The sequence below is a fragment of the Culex pipiens genome, chromosome 3 (genome assembly GCF_016801865.2).
Source record: "Culex pipiens pallens isolate TS chromosome 3, TS_CPP_V2, whole genome shotgun sequence".
Taxonomy (NCBI): domain Eukaryota; kingdom Metazoa; phylum Arthropoda; class Insecta; order Diptera; family Culicidae; genus Culex; species Culex pipiens.
Window position 1 is genome coordinate 92,572,228 of NC_068939.1, and position 23,210 is coordinate 92,595,437.

Below are 23,210 nucleotides of genomic sequence, written 5' to 3' on the forward strand. Positions count from 1 at the left end.
AGCCTCAGCAGCAGCAGAAAGTAAAATTTGGCACATGGTCCATTTTCTCCGTGGTTCGTCGTAGTTTTTCCCCCGACGAGAGTCTCCTAGAGCCTCTAGTGTAGTGTATGCGGATTGTTCCGGCGACACCCCTCCCGTTAACGGCGTAGATTTCGCAGGTGACACAGTGACAGTGAGTGTGGTTCATGTTGACCAGCCGCGGTAGCAGTACCGTTTCTTCCATCGGTAATGCGAGGCCTTCCTCCGTTGCCCCTTCCGGGAGTTTTGCGTGATGACAAACGGGGCAGACGCCGGAAGAAAATCGATTTCGCAAGTGAAAATCAGCAGCACGACGACGACGACCCGTCTTTGTCCAGGGCAGACCAGTCGCGGTCGCGCAGCTTCTTCGCCGTTTCTTCCCGCACCACCCTTTTGGTGGCACCACATTCCGAGACCGTACACGAGGCCACAAACCCGGCACACTGTGCCGCCGTCCCCCCCATTTCCGTGGGAGATGTTTTACGGTTTTCCGGGAGACTCATCACCGACGTCGTGTGCGTGTGTTTTTATCCGTCCCAACATCACAACACACGCACACTGAAGGAGGAGGTGTTATGGGACGAAGGCGGCGGGGGTGAGGAGTAGCCGCCGTCATTCCACCCCGCTCGATTGTCCACAACAGCCGCAAAGGGGTGCGGCGACGTCGGCCCATTTCTTACACCGCCGCCGAGTCGTCTCAAAGCGCCCCCGGAAGACCGGAAAAACACCTCAGAGCTAGATGCACTCGCCGCGGGACGGAACGGACCACGTCGACGGCTGGGAAAGAAGGGGAGTACGAAATTAATTAACCGTACATCGCTCTGGAGTACGGCTCTTCCCCCGCCGCTTGCCACCGACCGCGGTCCGTTCCCCCTCCCGGGCACCTGATTACTGTTACTTTTTAGTTAAGACTCGCGCGAGCAAAGATAAACTAGCCAGCTACCTACATAGAGATAGTCATGTTTAAGCCACTGACTGTGCGATGCGGCGAAAGCTCAACCTTTTCTGATGCGGTTTGGGGAAGGTGATTGGCACCGATAGTACATACAATGTTGTTGTGAATTCTGGTTGGGAATGGGAAAATTACGTCACTTGGCGTGCAAGTTATTTAGTAATCAGTAAAACAATATTACGATTTTTTTTTCTATATATTTATTAATAGTATCTTTTTAGATTTTACATGTAAATTTGTTAAACTATCAAAATATGTATTAAGTGCACTGCGGTTTAGCGATGTAATGCTAATTAATTAGTCGTCCAACTGTTTACTGCCTGTCAGAAATAGATAGCAACGATATACAATGTATAAACCATTCAAGAACATGATTCTATCATGCAGCTACTTTCAGCTCATCACTTTGTCATTTAAATTTTGTCTTGTATTGAATCATAGTAAAAAATCACATGTTCAAAGTTGTGATGTAACTAATACAAAATTTTTAGATTCCTATAGTGGCAGGAGGGGGGGGGGGGGGGGTAGAATGGGCCACCCTTGGTTTTGGGCTTTAGAATGGGCCACCCTTGGTTAGAACGGATTTAGACCAACTGTCAGGCAAGGGTCTTATAAAGGACGTCAAATAACATCACCATACCGAAAACGGCATTTGAATTCATTGTATTTTTCGAATTATGAGCAAAAATGTAAATTTATTGACAAAATCACGCAAATGTTGTTTATTTCGAGGTTTTTAAATAAGCTTTCTGAAAAGTTGGATTGTTTGAAAAAGTTTATTCAATGCTTATAATGTTACTAGATGTTACTACCAAGGTAAACAAACAACAACTGAACCTTAAAATCATTTAGAGGCTTGGTGGTGGAAGTCTTAAATTAAAATCCACTTGGGGGCAGAATGGACCACCCTTTTCCTGCCTTATAAAAACAATCAAAAGTTACGAAATTTGGAGTAAATTGATTATTTCACTCCTAGTAGCCTCACAAATCACGTTTAATGCAACATTAGTTGATTTTTTACTTGTTTTGATGCTTATTTGTAAAAGTAGTGTCTTTTAACAACATATTAACACTATTTTTAAACATGTTTTTTTTTTGTAAGTGACTATTTTTATAAAAATGATCTAACTTCATGGAAACTATGTTAAAAAGGTCCCTTAAGTCATTTCTTATCTCCCTTCAACATTGTAATAGACGAAATCTAGCAAAACAATGCCAACGGGCCGTTGTGGGTTTGTAAACAAAGAGTGTATCCCTTTCATGCCAGATGTAAACACCCTCTAGCGTGAGGAGGACACACTCTTTGTTTATAAACCCACAACGGCCCTTTGGCATTGTTTTGCTTGAAATGGCTTGTTTTCTAATGTGGCCCATTCTGCCCCGCACCCTGGAAAGTAGTCGAAAAAAACATTCTTTAAATTGCATCAAAAATAGATTTAAGCTAAACGATTTCCTCAACCAAGTATACAGCATTGAAGGGAACATCCCAAAGCATAAGCCTACTACACTGCCGTTCTACGCATAATTGTCCCATGTCAGTTTTTGACGATTTTGACTTTATGCCATTTTTAAGTTTAGTCTGATGTGTACTTTAAGAAAAACACATAAAATTTGGTACTTTGTTCGGAAACTCATCAAAAACAACACCAAGTCTGTTTGTCCCATCGTTGAACTTCTACGCATAATTGTCCCATCAAGTATTTTCTTACACGGAATCATTAGTTTTACTAAGCATTATGCCTTGTTTACCTTTTGTATAGCAAGAGGATCACAAATAAGAGTGATAAACTGCTAACTGGGGCGATTAGGGACACATAGGGCGAATAGGAACGCACGGGACAATTATGCGTAGAAACACAGAAATCGGTCGAAAAATTTCAATCGCGTTTTTCTCAGTTGCACTTTTTTGAACATGGGACAATTATGCGTAGAACGGCAGTACAGTCACCCACAAATTCGGAACACTTTTATGATGATTTGTCAATAGCATGCCAAAAGTAGCTTTTCTGTCGACCTTACTATTTTTAGAACCTTCATTCTGACATTATCTTGCTTTTTCACTAGTAAAAGTAGTACTTTTTGAACAAAAAACTTCATTCCAAGACTATTTTGTCCAGAGCAGCAAAACACTGCCTCCAAATGGCCTGTTTCATAATTGTGGGATGTTATTGTGCCCCACAATTGTGGAACACCTGAATTTAACTGATATTTTCACAAAAAAAAAGTTATCAAACAATGTATAAAACATCACTAAGCTTGAGTTTCATTGGTGTGTGAAGTCCTTATTTGGTAATAAATATGTACTCCTGGAGAGATCCAAAGTTTGTTTACATTCGTAAGAAAAAAGTGTTCCGAATTTGTGGTTTTCAAGGGTCAAAGTAATTCTTCAAAAACTTCATATAAAAGTTAAAATTTGCAGATGTTCGATACAGCATTCGAAAGATCGCAAGAAAAGCTTTCAAATGAAGGTAAAAGCGAATCAATAAGTTCAATTATCGATTTGCTATGATTTTTTGAACATTGGCCGATCTGGAAACCGTTCCGAATATGTGGGATGACTGTACACTGAATTCATATTTTTTACGTTTTTCTATGTTTTTTGCGCATTTTACTTAGGCGGTCCATTCTGCCCCCCTGCCCCTAAAGGTTTCATAAAAAAAAACTTGTAAAACTACTAACTTGTCTTGTCTTTTTCTAATGAAGAAATGGCCCCAATTAATTCAATAAAGTTGAACTTTTCTGACAAATTGCTAAACACATGTACGTTTCACTTAAAATCCCATTGAAAGGTTGTTTTTCGTAATTTTATAAATAAATATCTTAAATAAATAATAAGTCAAGATCCTTTTTAAGGGGTGGATATCTCGGATGCGTTTTCAAAAAACCGCAAGAGCCACCGATATCTCCGACATTAATATTCCCTTACGTCTTTTTGAAAACTAATCCGAGATATATAAACTAACTTTTGGCCAAATTTCATCCACATTGGTGAAGTACGAGCTTTTTTACAAACCAAAATGTAAACAAAAATTGTATTTTTTTGGTAATGTTTGTAATTAAATACTATATTTACAAGCTGGCAAAACATAGATAAAACAAAACAATGTTTACGAGTGTTTTGGACACTTCTTAAGAGCTTTTGCAAATTGAATTTATAATTTTAACTTGCTTGATTTATTTAACGGTATTTTCAAAATGGTTCACCAGAACTCAAAAAATAGTTTTTATGAAAAAAATAAAAAACTCAAAAAATATTTTCCAAGGTGCATTTAAATCCAAAATTTGAAATAGTCAGAACTAGGGGAAATATACCCTTTCTCAGCCTATTTCTATTATCGGCCTTATCAGCATGATAGATTATGAATTATACCCTAATAAATCAGTGTGCCTAACAATTTATTCCCCATATAGTGACAAATTATTTGTGGTATAGTGAATCATACCACGAACTAGCTTTCATAAAGTGTTTTTTACTGTTTCAAAGTAATAAGTAGCTCTAATCTAATCTAATCTAATCTAACCCTAACGCAGCCAGTCTTTCGAGGGCATCCTGGAAAATGCCTTAGGTTGATTAACGCCTAGCATCCTCTTGTCATTATTAACAATTGCAGTGCCCCAATGCAATAAATTGCTTTGAAACATCACAAAAGTTAAAGCGGCCAGGCCAACTGCGTAAAGTTAACCGCAAAGATGATTCGTTGAATTGGATTGAGTTTGAACACGAATGTTCAAACAGCAATACAGTTCTGAATCTACAAGGGAGGAAGAAACGTGGGGATCCCCCGCTCTCGTTCCTGTTTGTTGTGGCAATTGATCGTTGGGAGCCACCATGCTAAGAAATTTTGGTGCTCCGGGACCCTCTAGGGATGGGACATTGTATTTCCTCAAATGACCTGGACACTATTTGCCGTGGTTATAGCGCCACAACTCGCTCTGTTCCAAAGTAATAAGTAGCTCAAATAAAAGTGAGCAAGAAATTCTCCATTGTTGATGTGTATGAAAATGTTTATTTAATAGCGGAAAACTGCAAAAGTGATGAGAATTGGTCGAACGGCTTAGACTGATTGAAATGGGTATAATTCCTCTAATGAAAAGCAAGATTGATTATAATGCGGCCAGTAAACTAGTTATAACATCATTTTGGTTTGGTTTATCGATGGCCCCTTTTGATACACAAAAAAAAATCCCATGATTTTTGAACAGTTTAGAGTTTTGGAAGAGTACTTTTTCAAAAGCTCCTTTGCGCCATGGGTAATCTATAGTTCATGTCCGTAGTAACAGGTCAATAGGGCGAATCTGCGTTTGTAAACAAGCCTTTTGCTCAAGTGATAGTTCACATAAAGTAAGAGGGGGATAGACTGCTTGTTTACAATCGTAGATTCGCCCTATTGAACTGGTACTACGGATATAATGTGAACAAATAGAATCAATAAATAAACGTAATGATTGGCTTTAACCTTCATTTAAAAGTTGTTAACGTGGACTGCCCGCCCGTGTGGATCAATCGGACTCACAATCCTGAGGTCGCTGGTTCGAATCCCGCGGCGAGCGCTCTAAAATTCTTTGTGTAAATATGGGTATTCAGCGCCGTCGCTCCGTGCCATACTTGCATACACTTAGGAGCCCAGGGCGGCGAAGTCCTTGTAGATAAAAGGAAGACACTAGTGGTTGGTACTAGCAATGGTGGCAGACAGCTATAAAGTCAACTTCGTTTTTTTACGTGGACTGACTTTTGATGAGTTTACTAAAAAGATATCAAACACTGTACAGTACTTGTTCGGTAATTGGGCTGAGAGCATAGCCCAGTTATTGAATGTTGCTCGCTAAGGCCGTTGCAAATTCTGGAGTTTTTTTTTTTAAAGGTCCTATAAACCAAATTTTATTTTTTTGCTTTTTGGGTGTTTTTAGAACCGCCTTTAGTCAGGGGTATTCAAAAACACCCAAAAAGCAAAAATTGAAAATTTTGTTTATAGGACCTTTTCAATAAAAAAAACTCTGGAAATATTTTACAAAGTTTATGTTAACCATGGCTCGTAACTTTGAAAACACAAAAAGCAAGAAATACAAAAAATGTTTATTAGATCTTAAAAAAAAAACTCCGGAACTATAGAACTTATGTTCTATTTTGGACATACCATACCTTGAACCCACAAACAACCCGCCCAGCTAGAAAGGTTGAGGTTTCGCCGCATCGCAAAATGATCCGAATTGTAATCTTTAGCTAGTCTAAAAAAAATGTTCACCTAATTCTAAACCACCTTCCCGTTCCTTCCCTCCTACACCCCGCAGCTACATTGTAAATACATCTGTATATATAGCGGAGATGAGCACACAGGTCCGTTCCGGAGGTGGTGGTGGTGGCCGCACCAAGTCCAAGGCCGGCAAGGAGAACAAAGAGAATGCCGGCGGTGAAACCGACGACCAGAAGCAGCAGCAGCAACAGTTGCAGCCGAAGGGCGGTAAGGCCACCAACAACAACTCGGATGGCGGCACCGGTGGCGACAAGCCACAGAAGGGCGGCAAGGGCACAGATAACAACAGCAGCGGCGGCGGTGGCTCCAAAGGACAGCAGGACAAGCAGCACCAACAGCAGACGACCACACACACCATCAAGACAAAGCAGCCGACGGCCGAACAGATTCGCATTGCTCAAATCACAGACATCAAAAGCGGCATGGACGATCCGAAGATCCAGGAGAAGATCCAGAAGCTGATGGAGACAACGCAACGTTCGGAGGAGGATGTTTGCTGCGCCTTGCAGGAGTGTGACAACGATCTGGACCGAGCGGTCATCTTTCTGCTCGAGACACTTCCGGTCGGGGCGTTTGCCACAACGTCCAAGAAGAAGAAGAATAAATCGCAGAACAAGGAGCAGAACGAGTCCGCTCCGGGTGATGGCGATTGGGACAATGTTGGTGGCAACGCTGGTTCAGGTTCCGGCGGTGGTGGCGGTATGAACTCGAACGATTCGAAGGATCGCCGTGGCCCCCGTACGGGTGGACCCGGAGGTCAGCGTCTCGCCGGAGGTCCTGGTGGTGCGGGCGGTCCTGGTGGTCGTGGAGGTCGTGGCAGTTTCCGTGATGGAGATCGTGGCGGTGATCGTAACGGTTTCGATCGGGGCGCACGTGGCCCGCGTGGTCCTCCGCGGGATGGTCGCGACAATGGTCCGGGACGTGGCAGTTACGCTGGTGGTTCGCGAGGTGGACGCGGTGGAGGTCCTCGGGTCGGAACTCGTGGTCCCGGTCCGCGGGATCAAAACCGGGGACCACGAATGAACGACCACCAGGAGATTGACGCCTGGGATCCGGTGTCGACGCCCAGTGCCGCCAATGATCTCACCAAGCCGGAGGAAACGTCTGCATTCACCGACACCTGGGGAGACTGGGACAACGAGGAGTACACCGGGTCGTTGTCGGATACCAAAGTTTTCACACCGAGTACGCAGGCGGCCGGTACGACGCAGCCAGCGCAGCAGCAGCCGCAACAGCAGCAGGCAGCCTCCCAGCTGCCGTCTACGCAATCTCAGCAGCAGTCGCAGCCGCAGCAGCCTCAGACGGCGGCAGCAGTCGTGGCCGCCTCGCAGCAGCCTGTCGCGGTCGTTCCGGCTTCGGTGACGAATCCTACGGAACTGTCTGCCCCACCGGGTTTGGAACAGCAAATTCTGAATCCACCCCAGCCGAAAGAGACTGATCTGGTGCAACAGTACAGCACCACCGTCGTGTCCAGCACGGCGACGGCGGCAGCTGCTGCCAGCAACACGGTTCAGTATCCGGATCTCCACCCAACGCCAACTGCGGCGCAGCATCTGCGACAGGCGCTGGAGATCCCGCAGATCAACCCGTCGGCGTCGCTCTCCGCGGAACAATCACAGTATTTCAATACACTATCTTCGCAGAATTCCAATCTCCAGGCGAGTGTTGTCAACTCGTTCCAACCGAGCACCGTGCAATATCCCACCACGTACGGTACGACCAGCAGCTACAGTGACCAGGTTACAGGTTCCTCCCAGCAGCCTCCAGTTCGACGGCAGCGGGCGCGAGTTCCACCGCCGTCGAAGATTCCGTCAAGTGCCGTCGAAATGCCGGGAGACAGCCTCAACAACATTGGCTATCTGGACGTGCAGTTCGGTGGTCTCGACTTTGGCACGGACGATTCGTTCGATAGCGTGTCGGCCGTTACGGACAAGTTCAGCACCAGCAGTCTGGAGCAGAACACGTCCGCGTCGGTGCAGCTTCCGTCGGCGGTTCAACCCACCGTCGTCCAGCAGCCGGATGTCAGCGACTACCAGAGCAAGTCTGCGGCCAGCGTCGTCAACAACCTGCAGCCCAAGTCCAATCTCACCAGCAGCTTACAGAGCACGCAGATTTTGCCCGGTCAAAGCGATTCGCTGTCGGCGTCCCAGAACGACAGCCTGTCCAGCAGTTACTCGCAGCGTAACGCCTCCACCGTTGTTCCTTCGTCCGTGAGTGCAGGGGTGAACGTCAACTCCATCAACAGCACCACGTCAAGTGAGTTTTCAACTAGCTGTCTCCACACAGTTTCCCACTAACACGCTCACCTCTCTTTGGCAGCGCTAGAACAACTCACCAAGACTGATCCCTATAGTCAGTCCACCGGAACGAACGCAGGTTCTGGCGGATATCAAAACGTCTCGTACTCCACCTCGTCGCAGGCGAACAAAACATCCTCGTATCCATCGTCGGCTGCGCCGCAAGGATACAACAACTCCAGCTATTCTAGCACACAGGTAAGTGTGCGCCTCACGCAACGCCACAACAGCGTAAGAGTTTGAGTGACCTTCTCCCTGTTCCAGGTGTCCACCAACACGTATCCCGCATCGTCCAACAACTACAGCTCGTACAACCAGAGTGGCGTCAACTCGTACCAGCAGCCCAGCAGCAACGTGTCGAGCAGTGTCGTGCCCAACAACAACTCGAGCAGTTCGGTGGGTGTGTCCACGGTGAACCAGTCCAGCCCGAACCTGCCCGTCAACAACAACAATGTTAGCAGTAACAGGTAGGCACTGAGGTCCAACGTTGACCGCGTAGATAATTATTAACCTGGAGTTTGATTACCGCAGTTCGAACACCAACACCGGCTACCTGTCGAGCCAGTACCCGGTCAGTCAGACGTCGTCGGCCTTCCCGTCGCAGCAGAGCTACCAAAACAGCTCGCAGAACGTGTACGGAAACTCGGGACTCAACAGTAATACCGGGTGAGTGACAGTTCGGAGTGTTTTTGTTCAGTTTTGCACTACCCTTTGTCTGTGAGTCCGGTGTGTCCGTTTGTTGTTTGATAAATTGACAACGCATTAGTAACAGTAACAGATCACTACGGGGGATAACGATAAACTTGCAGTTGTAAGTTTTTAAATTAATCGCAATTCAGGAATAAGTTTTGATGAAATGCGATGATTGGAGCAAGAAAAAATTAATTTGAACCAAATAAGTAGGCTTAGTGATTTTTCACGCTCGAAAATACCAAATTTCACGGGGACCTCAATTTTAAAACACAAAATTTCACGCAAATTTCGCGGAACGTGAAAAATGTTAAAATAACTCTGAAAATCTTTTGTTTAAATCACAGAAACTACTTTTTATGCTTCGTTATATATTATTCTTCAACAAACTAAAAAAAACTTCACTAAATTTGAACGTGAAACAAAATAGTTTCCACCTAGTTTATGGATGAGCTCTTTTTATATTTTAAAACAAAATGTAGGGCATGCGTATAATCATTTATTGATCTTCATTTTTGATATTCAACTAATAAAGTAAAAACGTTTTCGCTGATTTGCTTCTGTTTTAACAGTTTACATTTTATTGAATTTCATATCAAAGCAAGATTCAACAATCTTGTTCACCCAAAATGAGTGAAATAGTTTGAATTTTTCGCAACATTTAGCCCATTCAAAATATTTTTTAAGGATTCATCTCTTCAGAAACAAAATTTCAAATCAATAGGCAGAAATAATATAATTTGTAACAAAATCAAAATTTTTATTTAAAATGAGAACAGCAAACAAAAAAAGGGGATTCATCCACTCAAATAATCAAATATCGCTAACATTAAACAGAACTTAGAGAAAAATCTGACATGTTTTTAAAATGAGATTTCGAAGATAATAAATACTCTTCACTTAATTTTGGATAAAACAAAGCTTATTCTTTTTGAAATTTTAATTTTCAAACTGAAAAGTAGTGAAATTTTTACTTAAGTGAAAAAATATTACTAAATTTTGTTAGTTCCCAAAATCTGATAAATTTAAACAATTCTTCAAATGGTTCATATCAAGCTTTTCAATTGAAAACTTAAAAAATTTACTTAAAAAGTCTTTATAGTTAAAATATTGAAGTTGTTTGAAGATAAAAATGATCTTAAAAAATTTATAAATATCAAGAATTTCACACTATTCGCGGACGGTCATCAAATTTCACTACCCTATATCAGTAATTGAACAAGGGTATTTTCACTCGCTTAATTCTACAGTAGATCTTTGAATTATTTTTATTCCTGTTTGAGTTTGATAAAATATTTTAAAAAATTGTTACAGTTTCACGGGATTTCGCGGAAAAACACAAATTTCGCGGATTTCACGCTGTCCGCGAAATCGAGAAATTTCACTAACCCTACAAATAAGTTTTACGCCGTGACGTCATTTGACAGCTTGTGTGCACTGTTTACATGGTCTTCGTCGATTGTCGATGAATTTCCCCGAACAAAATCGACGACCGCATCGAACTTTGCTAAGTTCATGTAAACAGAGCACCTTTTTCTAACCTTCTAATCGAGTAGGCGGAATACCTAATTGATCAAAAGTTATCCCTTTCATGCAATTTTAAGACTTAAATATCTCTTGAAAACACAAGCCATTTTTTATGCATCGGGTTAGTGCATCTCCAGCGCGGGTAGCAAACATCGAAGTAAATCAAATTTGCACCTGACGTCAACCCCACCGGGTCTCGTGGCGCAGGGGTAGCGGCTTCGGCTGCCGATCCCGATGATGCTATGAGACGCGGGTTCGATTCCCGCCTTATCCACTGAGCTTCTATCGGATGGTGAAGTAAAACGTCGGTCCCGATTTCTCCTGTCTCGTCAGAGCCGCTGGAGCAGAAATCCCACGTTAGAGGAAGGCCATGCCCCGGGGGGCGTAGTGCCAATAGTTTCATAGTTTCGTCAACCCCACCGCGGTACCTGTCGCGGTAGCATATTTGCTCTCAGTTCTTCGGGATTTCACTTTGCTACCCGTTATTCTGCCGGTTTGCTACTGCGGCAAATGGAATGATGCATGGAAAACTGAATCATGCACGGAAAATAAATAAATTGTTTTTCATGTATAAAAATAATAAAAAAAAACAATAAAAAATTGAAATAAAAACAAAAATAAAAATTTGAGGAAAATAAAAAAAAAGAAAATTGCAAAAAATTTAAGAGATTGAATAAAATTAAAAAAATAAAAAAAAATTAAAAAAATAAAAAAAATTAAATTTAAAAATAAAAATTTAAAAACATTTTAAAATATCAAAAACAATACAAAATTTATAAAAAAATAAAAAATTGAAAAAATTAAAAAAAAATTAAAAAATGGAAAATTAAAAATAAAATTTAAAAAATTAAAAACATTTAAAAAATTATAACAAAAAACATAAAAAAATCTCAAAAAAATAAATTTAAAAAAATTCAAAGAAATTGAACAATATTTTTTAAAAATTGGAAAAGTTAAAAAAAATTATTTAAAAAAAGTTTTTATTTAAATATTTATATTTATATTTTCTGAATTTAAAAATTTTGTAATTTGTAATTTGTAATTTGTAATTTATTGGAAACGATAGCCTGTTAGTATAACACTTTTTATCAGGTTAAGGAAGGACGTTGTGATGATTACTTTAGATCCAAAATAAACGAAACAAATTAACACCTAGATCTAGTTTTGTAAATGACTTCTCAAAGAACTTTTGAATGCTGATAAAGTTGGTTTGACCTTAACTTCTGTTGGTAGATTGTTCCAGCTTGAGATCCAGCTTGACTCTTCGAATTTTTATTTTTTTAAATTTTTGAATATATGAAAAAAAATAAGCTATTTAAACGCATTTTTGAATTTTAAATTTTTGAATTTTTGAATTTTTAAATTTTTTAATTTTGAAATTTTGAAATTTTTGAATTTTTGATTTTTTGAATTTTTGAATCATACACAAGTGCAGACATACAAAAATCTCCGAAACACGCATTCAAAACTTTGCCCCCGGCTTGCCGATACTTGTCGGGTATTAGAAAATGAGTACCCGACAGGTACCGACACATATTTTTCTTCCACAAATGAACTTGAGATCAAATTTGATACCTGCTTTGCTACGCGCGGTGGGAGACTCGGGGGCAAACTCGAGAGCAAATTTGGTGGGAATCAAATCGGGTAGCAAATGGTTTAACTTTCGACATTTTCGAAAAAATGAAATTCTTTGAAATTTTCAATAGGATAAAGTTTAATAAACTTTTAGCATTTCTAGGCATGAATCAACACATAATTATTGATTTTGAAGGTAAACGAGAGCAAAAAATGATAAAAACTCATATTTTCCCCCCGCGGTGGGCTTGTTTCGGTGGCAAATTTGCTACCCTAGCGGTGGGGATGACGGAGTTTTTTCAATGTGGCAAATTTGATCTCGGTATTAATGAGCCGGGTGCAAATTTGATTTGCACCCCAGCGCTGGAGATGCCCTTACGTTTGAAAATAGAGATTTAGCACTAGACATGCCGGAAATCAAAGAGTCCTTTCCTTGAAATGTCAAAATTTCAAAAGAAAGTTGACTGAATCTGGATCTGACCTCAGAGCCAAAGCCAAAATATCTAAAAAAAATCTGGGGAAATAAAATTGGACAGTCGTAATCCAGGGCGTTTGGTACGGTTTGTCCACGCATCCTTCCTCCCCTGTAGATTCTGTGAAATGTGATCCACTCTGCGGTTGAAGCAACGCGGTAGACCTGGCCGCTTTAGTAAGGATGATACAGTTTCGGGACTGCTAACATACCTCCCCCCTCCTCACCCAAGAAAATGTTGGGGAAATTACTTCCAACATTCTTCTTCTTTTCTTAACGGCCAGGCCTACTGCGTAAAGATAACCTCAGAGAAGATTCGGTAAAATGGATTGAGTTGTATAAAGACCAAAACACAAAACCTAGTTTTACTGTGCAATTCCCAGGAAGCACTCAACAATAGAAATGATTCTTTGCATGACAAGTGTTCATCGCTTCCCAAATACCCACAATCATTGTTCAACCTTGTTCGAATAACATCTAACAAATTTTATTTTTTTTCTTCGTTTTCCATGTTTGTTTCTGCCGTTAATCCCTACCGAATCGGATATCTCTCATACTACAAACTCACTCACCTCATCACCTAATCATACCAAAAAAAATTTTGGTGCGTGTGCAAACCCGCTAACGAAACTCACACACATCCCCAACACGTACGTAACAACAGCTACTCTGGCAGTACGAGCACCTCCTCCGGACAGTACAGTAACTTTAGCAGTTCCAAGCTAAAGGACACGCCCGTGTCGACGCAGTTTGAAAGGTAAGCCACCCCCACCACCGCTCACCACAAGAGAGAGAGAGAAAGGTCTTCGTTGCTTCTTAACCTTAACCCATCTTAATCCAAGAGAGGAAACCAACTTGCGAAAAGTGTGACGCGCGTCTGAACTGATGAAAGCTTTCTTTCCAGTGTGGCCTCCAGCACGGCGGTTTCGAACCAGCAGAACCAGAACAGCGCCAACAACAACAACAGCAACAGCGTGTCGAGTTCGTCATCGTTGCCCAACAACAACAGCTCCGTAGTATCCACGACAAGTATGGCTTCTGATTCGAGTTGGTTAGAGTTGTGGAGTTGGACTAACAAATTCTTTTTTCTTTTTCTTTTGCAGCTAAATCGGGCAGTGGCGGTGCGGGTAGTGGTAGTGGTAGTGGCACCGGAACCGGTGGTGTTGTGCCCAACATACCGATGGTCAGCCCTTACATTCAGCCGGGCGTGCCGTTCTACCAGCAGCCCGTTTACTCTTACGAAGAGCTGCAAATGATTCAGCAGCGTATGTCACATGTGCCTGGATACTACGATATGAACTACCAAACGCCGACGAGTCTCGGTGCGGCCGGTGTGCGCGACGCTAACCTCGGTTCCGTCGCGTACTCGACCATGTCCGATGGTCGGTTCACTCGGACCGACAACAACTCGTCTCCTGTTAGTAACGTCCCAAGTACCATGTCACAACAAACAGGGTCTGGTGGTCCTATGTTGAACCTGCCATACGCTTATTTTTACGGCGGTAATGTGATGCCCGGCGGCTTCCAATATGGCACCCCAGCAATATATCCTGTTAGTAGTTAGTTTGATTATTAGTATTCGAATCGTAGAAATTTTACTCGTTGTCTTTTTTGCATGTACTCTACTTCTCACCTTGTAACCTCGTATCAAAAACCAAAAAACAAACACACAACCAATGCCAATGCCAACAAATAAAAATACCAATACCAAATCTTCAACCAACCTCCATAGCAACAAATGGCGACGAATGCGACGTCGGGAGGACAGTTCCAGAAACCGGCGTACAACAGTGGCTACGGAACAAGTGGATATGACACGCTGAGCCAAACCGGCGGCCAGGATTACAACAAAAACCCGTACCCGTCGTCGGGCGGCGTTGGCCAACAGTCCAAGGGACAGACTGTCTCCAATCCACAATCGGCGGGAGGAAGTGGCTCTGATATTGCGCCCTCGATGTATGGCAAAAGCCATGTTGCGCTAAATAAAGTCAATGTAAGGTTCCGAAGCTAAAGGAAAAAAAAAACAATACGAATACGAATACGAGGACAAAACCAGTACCACCAAATCAAACATCAAAAAAACATGCAACTATGCTACACAATTACGCCCCCAAATTCCCGGCCCCCCCCGTCAAAATTAACCACCTCTCATTTGTACTATTTTTTAGTCGTACGAGAAACAATCGTTTCACTCTGGCACACCGCCCCCCTACAACATAGCCGGAACACAGACTGCGGGTGCGACGTCCGGCCAGCCCTACGGACAGCATCTCTATATTCCGACGATACCGACGCACCACAACATCAACATGCATCAGGCAATGCATCAGGTAGGAGAGCGGCGAGATCCGCGCTGAGGAAAGGATCGCATTTGACTGCTTTTTTTTTTTTCTTAGTTCGTTAGTGCAAGCACACACCGCACTCGCAACTAGTGCCGAATGCGTCGTCACGTGTTCTTGTCGAGTGATTTGGAGTTGTGAAGAGTTATGAATGAACGCAATCTAGGTCAAGTTTAACTTAAAACCCAAATGGGGCATATAAGGCTACCAACTCTTGCTGAGCCAAAATCCGTATACACTCAAACCCCGATGGTTTGACACCAGCTGTTTTCAAACGAACGGGGTCACTTTTTAGTTTGACACCCCTTTTAGACGGAGTTCACACACACTACCAAACGTTGGTTTTGATAGTGTGCGCGAGCGCCGTGTAAAAAGTGACAGTTCGTCACTTTTTAGTTTGACTTTGATCAACCAACGGGGTACAAACTAAAAAAGTGTCAAACGAAAAAGTGACCAACCACCGGGGGTTGAGTGTACATTACCGATATGACACCATGGTTTAACAAAAACTGTCAAGGAATTTGGGAATTAAAAATATTTTTGTTAAACGTTTAAAAGTTTACGAAATGTCAAGTTTGCTTTTACGAATAATATCGCTGTTAGTGATTTCACGAAAACTTTTCTAGAGATCCTATAAATACAAGCACAACACAAGTTTTTCTCAAGCCAAAATTTGATCTTTAATTTAATAAATATGTTTTGTAAGGATTTTGAAAAGAACAATCATTGACAATCAAGTTTGAACTGAGGAAAACCCGGAAAATTATGCAAGTTATCCTTTTAAAATCAAACTGACAGTAAAATAAAAATATCTAATTAGAGAAAGCTTTGGCCCAATCAAAAAAGCAATGAAATTTTTAAAAAGTTGTTAAAATTCCGTACAAATCCGTATTATGCGAAAAAATCCGTACACAAATTCCGGCCTGTTAAAAATCCGCGGAGAAGGTCAAAAATCCGTACGGTAAGGAAAAAATCCGTACAGTTGGTAGCCTTAGGCATATACATATGAGACGGACTTGCTCGAACAGCAGGACAAAACAAGACATATAAAATATTGAAAGCAGATTTTTCAGAATTAGTCGTCAAAAAGATCCTTCTCATAAGACCTTCCTACAGCATCGTAACTGGGAAGGCTCGGCGACCTCTCCATAGCATCGCAGCTCGGGAGGCATCCGCCATTCAATACAAATATTTGCTTCTTCATTGTGCGGAAACAAGATAATCTCAATTTAAAGATATTTTTACAAATAAACATAAATTTTAAAAGCAAACTAAAAATTTTTAAGCGCTTATGTTTCCAAAAGCGTAAACTGTTTACATACCTATCTCCACGACCACTTTGTAGTGAGAAACCTAAGAATTTTACAAAAATAAATGAAAATTTCAAGATTTTTTGAATGTTGTTGCAGAACGTTGGTAAACTATTTGATCTTCAGTTTCCTCAACGTTTTGCATTCCTCACCATACTGAGGAAAGGCTATAGAACCACACGATAAAGTAATTTTTTAATTCGACCTCGTAGACCCACCATCACGTACACCTATCGCCTCAGAATCAAATTGTGTGCGTGTGTCTGGTTGTGAGTTCGTGCACAAATAGAAAAATGCACTCGATTATCTCCGGACCGTTGATGGTCTGATTCGACCCGTCTTGGGGTCCTATAAGACCCCGAACGCAGTTCCATTTGGATTAGCGAAGTTAAGTTTGACTAAATGTTATCGCAAATGTGTGATTTTGTGACAAGTATGTTGTAAAAAGATAGGACGTGTAACAAAATAGTACACAAGGGTGGTTTGAAAAATGGCCATTTTCGTAAATTTTCGCAAAAACCACTTTTTCAAAAAATCATATCTCCGCGCCATTCAATCCAATTTTAGCTGTCTTAGACGCAAAAGAAAGGTAATTAGTTTGGCTATTTGGGAAAAAAAGTAAGAAGTTTCAAAAATCTAGCTTGACATTTGAAAACGTCGTATGAAAACTTAAATGCCTATGTCTGAAAATATTTTTACCTGATTCCTCGGAAAATTTTACATAACTTATAAAAAAATGGTAAAGTTATGTTTTCAATTTTTGCCTTCCTCACCTTACTGAGGAAAGGCTATAAAATCACTCGAAAAACGAAATACTTAATTTGACCTCCTAGACCCACCTTCATGTATACTTAAGGCTACATACTGTGCGGATTTTTTCCTTACCATACGGATTTTTGAACCTCTTCGCGGATTTTTAACAGGCCGGAATTTTTGTAGGGAATTTTACGCATAATACGGATTTGTACGGAATTTTAACAACTTTTTAATCATTGAATTGCTTTTTGATTTGGTCGAAGCTTTTGTTAACTAGAATTTTTTATTTTTCTGTGAGTTGGATTTAAAAACGGAGAGTTTTCAGGGGTTTCCTCAATTCAAACTTGATTATCAATAATTCTAGAGTTTTTGAACTATTGTCTTTCATATGTTCATAGGACCTTTTAAAAAAAACCCTAGAATTGTTTTTTAGTAATTCCTTACTAAATATATTTATCCATTTCCAAAGGCTTTCTAAAACTTGTGAAAACATTCGAACATTTGAATTAACAAATCTAGAGTTTTTTAAAAGTTCTATAAACTGTTGTGTTTCACATGTTATAGGACCTTTTCAATAAAAAAAAAACTCTGGAAAAGTGTTCGTGAAACACTAAAAACGATATTATTCGTAAAAGCAAACTGGACATTTCGTAAACTTTTAAACGTTTAACAAAAAATTGAAGAACATAATGATTTGATTCAAATCACGGTTTATTTTATGAATAATTTTGAACGAGCAAGTCATAAGCACTCTGATAGCATTTTGTGAAATTTGTTAGCTGTAAAAACGACACATTTTTTTTATTTTTTGTTCTCAAATTTATTAAATTTAATTTATCTAAATAATTAATTGACAGTTTTTGTTACACCATGGTGTCATATCGGCAAAGTGTACAGATTTTTTCTCAGCAAGAGTTGGTAGCCTTATGTATACTTATCGACTCAGAATCACATTCTGAGCAAATGTCTGTGTGTGTGGTGGGATGTTGATAAAAAAATGTGGATTATCTCGGCACTGGCTGAACTGATTTGGACCGTATTAGTCTCATTCGATCCGTATTGGGGTCCCATAAGTCGCTATTGAAAATTATAAAGTTTAGTAAAGTACTTCAAAAGTTATGCTAAAAAAAACGATTCTAACAAAAGTCCGGAAAATTGTAAAAAGGGTGGTTTTTGTAAGAAACCTTGTCATGTTATACATTTTTAGAAAGGTATTCGAAAGACCTTTCCAACGAATTCAAACCTATCAAAAGTTATGCGCGCTTAAGTGTTATTTATGCACTTTTTAGAGGCCAGATCTCATATATTTCGATGAAAACGTTGTCCGGATCTATCATACGACCTGTCGATGGATAGGTGACCAAAAGACTTTTCCAACGAGTTCAAAAGATTGAAGATCTGAAAACCCTATCAAAAGTTATAAGCACTTAAGTGTTATTTAGAACTTTTTAGAGACCGGATCTCATATATTTCCATGAAAACGTTTTCCGGATCTATCATGCGACCTGTCGATGGATAGTATATCAAAAGACCTTTCCAACGAGTTCCATAGATTGCAGATCTAACAACCCTATCAAAAGTTATAAGCACATAAGTGCCCTGATTTATGGAGATCTGACTAACCAATCTGATGGTATGAATAATGAATCAAATTGATAGAACACTGAAAAGACCGCCCTTTTGTATCTATTTTGGATAGCATTACCCTCTGAATGTGAGGAAGGCATCAACCACCTGGGTGGATTAAGTAACGTTTTTAAAAATAAAAACCGGGGTTTTCGACGCGCCAAGCGCACAATTGGGAAAATGACGAAAACGGCAAAATATAGACTTTTTCACTAAAACTGCGATAACATGAAAATTTCAGCGATGACCTGTACATGTTAGGGTATCAAAAGTTGCGTATTTCGCAACGTACGTCGCTTTTTGACGTTCCGGGAAAAACGCGTTTTAATGTTTGACCTTGAATAAACAAAAACGAGAGCACGCAGTGTAAACAATAACAAACACGTTTTTTTACGTGGTTGAATTTGGTGGCCGGAGTCCCGAGTTTGTTGAGCCCACTGGCTCGACCGAACATCGACTGATTCATAGACTGCCTTACTGGCAGCCCTGGTTTGATCGACATCAACGCAGTTGTGCCAATACACGTAGCAAGTAAATCATTCTTCCCTCTTTTATCACACGAGCAAGTTGTGTTTCCCTTTTTACTCCGAGACGTTCTAATTCCACCGTGTAAGACCCTGCAACAGAGTTATAATTAAAAATGTTTACGCTAGTCGAGCTTGTATCGGTGTCAAAAGCGTTCTGACCTGAAAACCTTTTGGCCAATTGCCGTTCAAGAGCCAAACGACATGCGACACCTAGTGTTGAGTAGCAGAACAGAGCGAAGAATGTCGATTGAAATTTCCGCCCTTTGAGGTTATGTATGCGAATTCTGTTTTGTTAAAATCCAGCGTTCAAAACAACTTTTGAGCAAAAATTTGAGCTGATACTTTGTTAACTTTTGATGCTCTATCATTTTAAACAATATTATTTTTTCAAAATTATTTTTTTTCAATTTTTTTTTATTGCGTTAATTTATAGAGGGCAAAGAGTTAACAATCGTACTACTTGATTTTTTTCTCAAAAGTTGTTCTATGAGCTGTAAATTCAATTTTAAGTTTGCATTCCTATGTAACCGAATAGCGAAAATCTGAATCGTCATTCTTCGATGCTTTGCGCCATCTGTCGGAATTTTTGAGCTTTTGATCGCGAATTGCCACACTTACATCAATTTTCAGGCTGTGTCAAGATAGCACGACAAGATTTCTTGAATTCTTGTCATATGAAAAGAGACAAAAATTTTCGGAGGTTTTTTTGGTTTTTTATTGAATATCTCAGGATTGAAATCGAATTTTGGGGATCTGTGAAGATCAAAAGAATGGAGTTCTTAACTCAATTTGGCTTAAAATGCACGTACGACAAGTTAGCACGACGGCGACGAGTTTTCGAATCATACGATTATTCGAAGTTTCTTCGGTGTACACTTTCAAGCAGTTTTTGTCAATTTTCCATTTTTTTTTTAGGTGGACACAGTATGGACGAGCGTATTTTTTAACTTATTGAAAAATGTTTCCCAGATATTTAAAATTATAACCAACATTTCAAAAGAGCTTAAATCATTGTAGGGGAAATAACCCCATTTTAAGCCTAATAAGCAATCGTGTTTGAATGATGCTGGATAATCTGGAGTGTTCCTTGAAATTTACTAAAACCAAGTACACCAACGAGTAGAGCAACTTTTTGTGAACATTTCTGTTTATTTTCACTTATATTCCTTTTACAAGCATTTGAAAAAAAATATTTCCAAAATGTATTCTAATCAAACGAATGCATTGGGCCACGCCCATCTTCCTATTTTCAGCTTAGTTTTTTTTACTTCCACCGCTCTTTTGGGTCTGCCTAGTGCTGCCAAAATTGATGAAATTTTAAGCGAACACTCACGAAAAGTAGCATTTATAGAGAAAATTTCCTGGCATCACTGGCTCACTCCAACAGGCGCTGCGGTGGTGTTGGAAGCCACCCTTTGTTCTTTACTTGCCTTCGCTTCTCGCTCGGGTTTCTTCAGCCTTCGATTAGAATGGGTAGTCAAAATTGAAACGTCAAAAGACTTGGCGCGTTTGTTTGATATTCATTAAGCGTTTGAGGGTTTCTCGCGTGTGTCACTGTGTGTGCCACCAAAATGACGAGAAATGGTCTCGCAAAATAAAAATTATGATCAAAAGTGCATTGAAATTGATCTTTTTGGCCAGTAAATGGCATAAATTTGCGTGCATACTTGAGGCGGTGCAGTTGCAGGTAAGTTTATAGCCTAAATAGTATTTTTGGAGATAGGTGTTTGATTGGACATGGTATATTTCCCCTATTTGGCTTTATTGAAATGTGAGTCGTGATCACATAAATCTGAAAATATGGTTTTTAAAATGTTTAAACATTAAAAATTTGATCAATGGTTCCATGATATCATCATCGATTGAAAACTGAATTTACCGAAGGCACAAAATCGATCGGAAAATTTCTTCTCGAGATACAATTTTCCCTGTGCTTGACTACAGGTCAAAATGAGTAAAGGTTAGATAGTAAAAAAAAAAGGAAAATCTACCCTAGTTTGAAATTGATTCGACCTTGACCTAGATTGCGTTTATTCTCCTACAAAAATCAATTAATTAAAGCAAAACTATGCATATTGTTCGTTTTGCCCCTATTTTGTTTTACTTGTATTCACGGTTTCTCAGCCTGATGATCAACGTGTCATTTGTTTAAAAAAAATATATAATAGAAGAAGAAAGGCTGAAATGCAATCAGTCATGTTGGTCTCTCCAATCTATAGCAATAAGGTCTAGTCTAATCTGCGACATGTGATTGAGTTGGCATGCACAGTTGTGTTTTCGTTATAATTTCCTACGTTTATTTGATTTTTAATTTATTTTTCTTTCTTTTTTTCCTTTTCAAACCACCCGCAACACATCTGCAAACCGCAACTCAAACAACCACCTGCTCATAAATCTAACACACGCACAACAAACAAAATATTGCACAACATCAACAACAAATGCACTCAAACACGCAACAAAACACGTGCCCAATCAAATGTGCGTGCGTGCTTCCGTCCGTGCCTGAACCTCTCTCTCCCCACATTTGCGTGCAAATTCCCGCGCTGAAGATGGACAATAGAAGTTTTAATAGTGGTAGTGGTGTGATGAGGGTAAGTAGTTTCTTCTTTTTTTTTTGTTTCTAGTTTTTAGTTCAAAATTATTATGTTTTATTTAGTATGTGCAACTTTTGAACTAGAGTTAAACTTAAGTTGCTGTTCGACTTGTGTTTACTGTAAACTGTACGAACTTTGTGGATAACCGAAACCATTTCTGTCTGCCTTGCAGGATTCCAACAGCAGTGGTCAAAGACCACAATCGAACAGTCAGGGCAAGACTGCAACTAAGCAAGGCTATTCACCGTCTACTTATTGGACTGCGCAGAACTAAATACATGTCTACATTAAAATTAACACTAAAAACCACACCCCAAAACACACAGCTCGTGTACTGTATTTGAAGCGTAATTTGAAGAGTATGCTGCGGCGGAGCGAGCGCGGAACAAAGCAAAAACAAAAGAAAAACTCTGTGTCAAGCAGGTACAACATCCGAACACACACACACACACATATACATACCCCCTCTTCAACATCCCAAAAACCAAAATTCATAGACACAGACACACACACACAGAGGCGAACGGCGACCGGTTGAGCCAAACACATCCACACATTCAAAACTTTCTTCAGACCACAAATTTTACCCCTCAAAAAAAAAAAAGTCAGCAGCAGCAGCACGTTCTCGCGGATTGGGAGATTGATTGGACGATGTTAGAAAGATGGCAAAAGGGAATATTTCTGAAAAACTAAGCGAAAAAAGATCTACTTAAGAGTAAAAGCTGAAGTCGAATGAATTAAAATTTACAACACTTAACTTATTTAAATTTAGAACAAAAAACAACGTCATTGAATGAATTTCATAAGAACCACCCCCGCAAAAACTAAAATCATTAACAAACAACACGCAAACTATCCTTCATCAGCTGCAACAGTGAGTATTGTCAGTTTTCGTTTAAATTTTTAATAAAAATGAGGAAGTCTTCTTTTTTAAACTCTTTTTTACGTTACTCTGGTCGAAAACCGTTCGGAAGGGCAGGGAGGGACTAAACTTTTTTTTTGTAAGGGTATAAGCAAAAATGAGTAAAGCAAACTACACAATAGAGAGCGGTCAAAAAAGAAAGCTATGCTGAAACAAAAGGAAATAGTATACAAAGAAGGCTCGCGCGCGCGCGTTCGCGAATGCAACAAGAAAGAAAGAACACACCACACACACACACACATAAAATAATAAAAATGTTCTGTAATAATTTAATTTAAATGTAGAAACGAAATTTCTAATATACCTGTAAACATTTTATTTTTGAGTTGTTTTTGGTGATGACAGTCCGT

The 23,210-nt window shown here is 40.1% G+C and overlaps 1 protein-coding gene across 4 annotated transcripts; it reads left to right on the plus strand.

The window, feature by feature from the left end:
- LOC120430839 (protein lingerer-like) lies at window positions 1–23,178 on the plus strand. 4 transcript variants are annotated; one of them, XM_039595960.2, is made up of 12 exons: window positions 1–172; window positions 6,260–8,478; window positions 8,542–8,717; window positions 8,784–8,986; window positions 9,051–9,185; window positions 13,448–13,540; window positions 13,688–13,812; window positions 13,887–14,200; window positions 14,516–14,776; window positions 14,952–15,113; window positions 21,894–21,935; window positions 22,111–23,178. In XM_039595960.2, exons 2-12 carry the CDS (start codon window positions 6,294–6,296, stop codon window positions 22,210–22,212), a joined length of 3,798 nt encoding a protein of 1,265 aa, XP_039451894.1. In that variant the 5' UTR covers window positions 1–172; window positions 6,260–6,293; the 3' UTR covers window positions 22,213–23,178. The 4 variants fall into 4 exon arrangements, with proteins under 4 accessions (XP_039451894.1, XP_039451892.1, XP_039451889.1 ...); XM_039595955.2 differs by having other exon boundaries at window positions 3–172; window positions 13,887–14,335; XM_039595958.2 differs by lacking the exon at window positions 21,894–21,935 and having other exon boundaries at window positions 2–172; window positions 13,887–14,335.
- The last annotated feature ends 32 nt before the right edge of the window (window positions 23,179–23,210 follow it).